Genomic DNA, 6,000 nt, shown 5'->3' on the forward strand with positions numbered 1-6,000 from the left:
CAAAATTAACTGCTAAATGATGTCCATGTCGACATTTGATGAACTAAAAATTGCATTCCGGTGTTGAGGTCGACTTCCGGTTTCGTTTTTATTAGTCAAATCAATAGAGAATTCAACGTAGAGTTCAAAAATGTAAGTTCACGAAATTATCATTTATAGTTTTTGAGTTATTGATAAAAATATTTTTACTTCCGGTCATTGTATATATTGTATATTTTTCTCGCAAAATAAAAATTTCATTTAAAAAACTCGATGTCGAGTTGGTCCGCTAGTGGTAATTATTTGGTCGTGCATTTAATTTACCTTCAATAAACACCAAATTCTGATTTTATATGTTTGTTATTTAAAAAACATAAATGATGTATCCTCCATATGTTACTGACTTACCAATACTGGTATTTTCTTCTTAATAACTTCCTCTTTCAATATGGGTAACCAGATCCTACTACATTCTGCCGAGGACTTCGCAACACAATTGGTCTCATTTAGCATAATTAGAGCCGCTTCTTTGATTTTTCTCTTTTTACCATCCGTTTCTTTTAGGACTATATTTGAATCATTCCATTGAACCCTATGTTCATTATCCCATGCGTGTTTACATATTTGAGATCTATCAAATTCTCTATTTTTAATATAGGATTGATGTTCACTTATTCTAACATTTAATCTCTGATAATAAAACTGATCGCATTCACAAGGTATTTTATAAATGTAATTCTTTTTCCTTTCATGTCTAGGTGAAACATCAAGGCCATTAAATGTTAGAATAAGTGAACATCAATCCTATATTAAAAATAGAGAATTTGATAGATCTCAAATATGTAAACACGCATGGGATAATGAACATAGGGTTCAATGGAATGATTCAAATATAGTCCTAAAAGAAACGGATGGTAAAAAGAGAAAAATCAAAGAAGCGGCGCTAATTATGCTAAATGAGACCAATTGTGTCGCAAATTCCTCGGCAGAATGTAGTAGGATCTGGTTACCCATATTGAAAGAGGAAGTTATTAAGAAGAAAATACCAGTATTGGTAAATCAGTAACATATAGAGGATACATCATTTATGTTTTTTAAATAACAAACATATAAAATCAGAATTTGGTGTTTATTGAAGGTAAATTAAATGCACGACCAAATACTTACCATGTCGGGATAGTATTATGAGGTTTTTTCCTCATAATTTACTACGGAATCACTAACAGGAGAATTTTACGGTCATCATGGCATGTGTTTGTCTTTTTAAAGACGAATTACATGCTATGATCTTTTCTGACGGATATTCTCAAGTTAAAGTTGATTTCATGTAATCGAATGAACTATCTTATAAGTAAAGTCGTCCCAGGAACGCAACTCAACAATATTGGCAATTTTATTTTAAAGTCCTCTACTTTAAAATGTATAATGTATGTCTGAATTGTCAATATAGATGAGTCAGATAAAATTAAATTATTAGAATTTTTCACTAAGTAACAAAAAAACAAAATTTGTTTAATTTACTAATGTTTGTATTTTGAGAACGATTTCCGAAGTGGAAATTGAAACGTCAATAAACGTACTTTAACCTTTAATTGTGGCTTATTCCCATTTAAATAGTAATTAAAATAAAGATTTGAAATCGAAAATGCAGATCAATCGAAAATCGAAACTCATTCATCAATTAGAATACCTACATAGTTATTTTATTTTCAATGTCAACCAATAGCCTGACTGTCCACCGTCTCGAAAGAGTCGGAATGTTATTTTTAGTTTTGTAGTAGTCTCTCAGACCAACTAATTGTCCTCGTCGACGTGAAGTATTCGTTGTTCCTCTGTTTACGTCAACACAAAACGTAGTTTTTTTTAATCACCCATCAACTAGTTGGCTTCCCAGTGAGAAACCGTAGATTCGTTAACGACAAATAAACGATTGAATAAAACAGTTCATTGATTCAACGCTCATCTCTACAGAACAGAACTAGTTTGTTATGTCATGCGTATTGCACGGTTTATAGTGGGTTGTTCTTTCATAAAGCATAATAAATAAAGACAGTCAGTCAGTACCACAATATATACTCTGGTCTCTGGTCAGTACTAAAGCATTAGGAAGGAGCAGGTGTATTATATTAAATTTAAACTGGACGAAACATTACGTCTTTTAATTAAAAATAAGATATTATTTGGTATTTTGCAAATAATATCTTTGAATCCATATTTTCCTTCAGTTCCTCCAAGTTGGTGGCTCGATCGAACTCATGCCTGTACAATTACGTTTTTAGCATCCCCAAAAAAAAAATCTGGAGGAACTAAGTCTGGTGACCGAGGGGGCAATTTTATTGTACCGTCTGTACTAATGACACGTTCAGCAAAAATTAACGCTAAATAGTCTCTAACGGCTTTTGCATTATGTGCAGGAGAGCCGTCTTGTTAAAACCAAATTTCGTTGAAGTTAATTTGAAGACGTTGAAGTGCAGGAATAATTTGATTTTGCAGTAATTGTATATATTTGACTGCGTTTAATAAAAAAAGGACCAATAATATGGTCTCCCGAAATTCCAGTCCAAACATTCAATTTTTGTGGATACTGCGTACGCACAGACACACTCAAATGCTTATTCTCCTGAGACCAATAACGTACAAAGGATGTATTATGTTTCTTGTGAATTGTGAAGGAGGACTCATCTGTAAACAAAATATATATTTTTTAATTATTATTTGCATGCCATCTCTTCATCATAATTTCACAAAATTGCATCCGTTTAAATTTATCATCAGGAAATATTTCTTGAGTTGTCTGCACTTTATAACAATGATAGTTGTTTCTTTTCAAAATATTCCTCACTTCAAAATTTCTCTAATTTCTCGTTCTTGAGAAATTTTCTTTTCGCAAGGTTGATCTGATGGGCAGCATTTTTACATCTGCCACTAGTACAGCCAAACTTTTCAAATTGATGAATAATGGCTGATACAATGTTTTCTATAGGTATTGGCCTATTTTCAAAAGCCATAATAAATAAATTGATAGTTTCTTGTACTGAATTGCCCCCAAAGTACCATTTTATTATTTGTACCCGTTCTTCTGTTGTATAAACAGTCGGCATATTTAATTCTTATCTTCACACTTACAAAATTACCTCCAAAAAGAAATACATAGCATAGCTGTCGGCCTGTCTCGTATGCAATTTACCATTCAAGAGAAGGGACGAATGGCGATGTTGCACAAATTATCTTGTTTTATTCAAAATTGTCAAATTTACAATTTCGTCAAATAAAAATGCGAATCTGTAAATTTTTCATGGATTCAATAAATTTTGTACAAGTATTTGTGTCCAGTTTTTAATGGCAATATAACCGCACCATTGATCACCAACTTTTTAAATCAATTCAATGTTTTAATTCAAATATGTAATAAAGCAACCCTGCTGCCGTTTCTTACGTATCAGCTGGATCGGAAATAATCGTCTGGTGTTCCCTAACGGGCTTGTATAAAGAATATTAAGGGGAGAGCAAGGGGAAATATGACTGTTTTCTTTGTCTATTCGCTGAAAATATGATTTTATATCTGTGTTAGATATCCTGTTAAATTTTACCATACCGACCATAAACTTTCACCTATACTGTATATATAAATATACATATATATATATATATATATATATATATATATATATATATATATATATATATATATATATATATATTAAAATAATAAATTACTATTATTATAGTGACCCAAAATCAATACAGTAAGAGGGATCTAGGTTTAAAGTTTCAAAAGGCATAACCATATGAGGTTTTCTTGTCCAAGCATCATTTGTTCTGGTGTCACTAAACCTATGATGTGTAAACCCTTCCAAGAGAAAAAAAAAACAGTTTTCAAAAGAGATTAACGGATGGATTATGTGTGTGAATTGTCTCTCTCTTTAATAAAAACACAGGAAGATTTTTACTCATTGTAAGAAAATACAGGGGATTAAAAAAAGAGAATATGGTATAATACTAACAACAATATTAAGAAATTTATTTTACAACCTTAAATAAATTATCTAGACTATATACAATTTATTATACAAGTTATAGATATTATATAACAACATCAAGAATACCATTTTGATGATTTTTTTTCAAAATGTTCTGTACCATCTTCTTTTACTGCTCCATAATATCCCATTCCTTCATACTTGCTCCTCATATATGCAATATATCCGGCACAACCTGCTATAGCCACCAATCCTATTCCCATTATAACAGCATTATAAAATTATAATATGGTTTAGATAGGTTCTGAAACTGTTTTCTTGTAGCGTGCCAAAACTTTGAAATGTCAAAACATTCGATTTAGCAGTTTAGATACTAAATACTACTATAACACAACTAAAATTATAATTTTTAACCTGTGACTTGGTACAGATCTTATTTAGTATATATTTTTCTGAAGCTATTTCCTTGTGACATCTTAAAGCAATTACTATTTTAATTGGGAATAAACTACAATTTAAGTTTAAAATAGGTTTATTGACATTTTAATTTCTACTTCCGAAATTGAAATTGAAACGTCAATAAACGTATTTTAAACTTAAATTGTGGCTTATTGCCAATTAAAATAATAATTGTCTAGCATATATTTTTTTGGTATTTCATCTTATTTGGTCATTCTTAACTATAGAGCTTTTCCACGTATAATGAAAGGACTGTCATGATGTCGCTAACATTGTCATAGAATCAGAGGTGACAGCCACATATTTATTTTATTAACTCAAATACCGCGATATACCTATAGATCCTCCAATAGGCATGGGCTCCGCCAGGATTATTTTCAGAGAGGTGCATCTGCATATACACATTACTTTCTTTCCCAACAGGAGGGTGCAATCACACCCTAGTGCTGGCACCCATGCCAAAAAGGAATATTTCCTGGGTGGTAATCTGCACCTCCAAATCACACACCTATATTATTAAAAGTGTAGCAACTCAAAAAATCACTTTCTATAATAATTGAAAAAACCTATTCTACTTTCTTTTATATTGATGCACCCCCTTGAAAATAATCCTGGAGGAGCCCATAGAGTCTACAAATTGTATTTAAAAAAAAATATGTTTCAAAATTGTATTACATATTTTATTTTCTTACAAGAAAATTTTGGATATTGGGCTATGTCCCATTCCCAGTGAGAATTTTGAAATCTCTGGTTATTAAGAATGACTTTCAAAATTTGACGTTAAATTGAAGTTAAATAAGTAAACTAAAAGTATAAAGTATTAAAAAATGAAAAAGTTACTTAAGACTAAATTAAATATGAATTAAATAAAATCAAACTGATATAATACTCATTGAAAATTTCATGAATGCTTACAGGTTTTGTATATAATTCAAAGTTTACTGTTCGGAACAATGTGGTTGTTTTAACAGATCTTAAGCCATCTCCAGGAGCTGGGGTTTTTTCAGACATACTAGAATTTAAATAATAATAATAGATATAAAGATTCAACAATTTAGAACATAACCCTATCTTTTTCTTCATCAATTATGAAGGACACAAAAAACAAACACAAAACACAAATGAAATGACAATGACAAAATACAAAACCAAACCAGAGAACATAAACTATCTCCTTTATTCGAAGGCCTCTTATCATTCCACTTTCAGTCACGTATTATTATTTGTCTTCTTTATTCCAGGCTTTTCCAGGTTTATGTATGGTTAGCTTCATCTTTCCTAAAGAGACTCCAAACACTTTTTTCCTTGCAGTTTGTAATTTAGTGTTTGTTTAGTAAGTCGATTTTCATTCATATGTTGTTTAAATTTTGTTATTCTTGTATTCTTTTATTTTCTAATTGATCGGCTAGCTCAATTTTTGCTTACCTATTAATTTCTCTGTATATTTTAGTCTTATAATGAGATGCAAATAACACAATAATCCAACGTATGAAAAAGATCTGAAAGATGTTCTAAAACGGTTTTCTTGTCGCATGTTTAAGTTAAATATGCGATTAAACCAGAATTGTTTGTAATGCAAATT

At 30.6% G+C, this 6,000-nt stretch overlaps 1 protein-coding gene across 1 annotated transcript; it reads right to left on the reverse strand.

The window, feature by feature from the left end:
* Positions 1-3,983: 3,983 nt before the first annotated feature.
* LOC140435608 (small integral membrane protein 8) lies at positions 3,984-5,542 on the reverse strand. The gene is made up of 2 exons (XM_072524354.1): positions 5,335-5,542; positions 3,984-4,235 (listed from the first exon to the last, which is right to left on the reverse strand). The coding sequence occupies exons 1-2, from the start codon at positions 5,499-5,501 to the stop codon at positions 4,076-4,078; spliced, it is 327 nt and encodes a 108-aa protein (XP_072380455.1). The 5' UTR covers positions 5,502-5,542; the 3' UTR covers positions 3,984-4,075.
* Positions 5,543-6,000: the final 458 nt, after the last annotated feature.

This window comes from Diabrotica undecimpunctata, chromosome 3 (genome assembly GCF_040954645.1).
Source record: "Diabrotica undecimpunctata isolate CICGRU chromosome 3, icDiaUnde3, whole genome shotgun sequence".
Classification (NCBI taxonomy): Eukaryota; Metazoa; Arthropoda; class Insecta; order Coleoptera; family Chrysomelidae; genus Diabrotica; species Diabrotica undecimpunctata.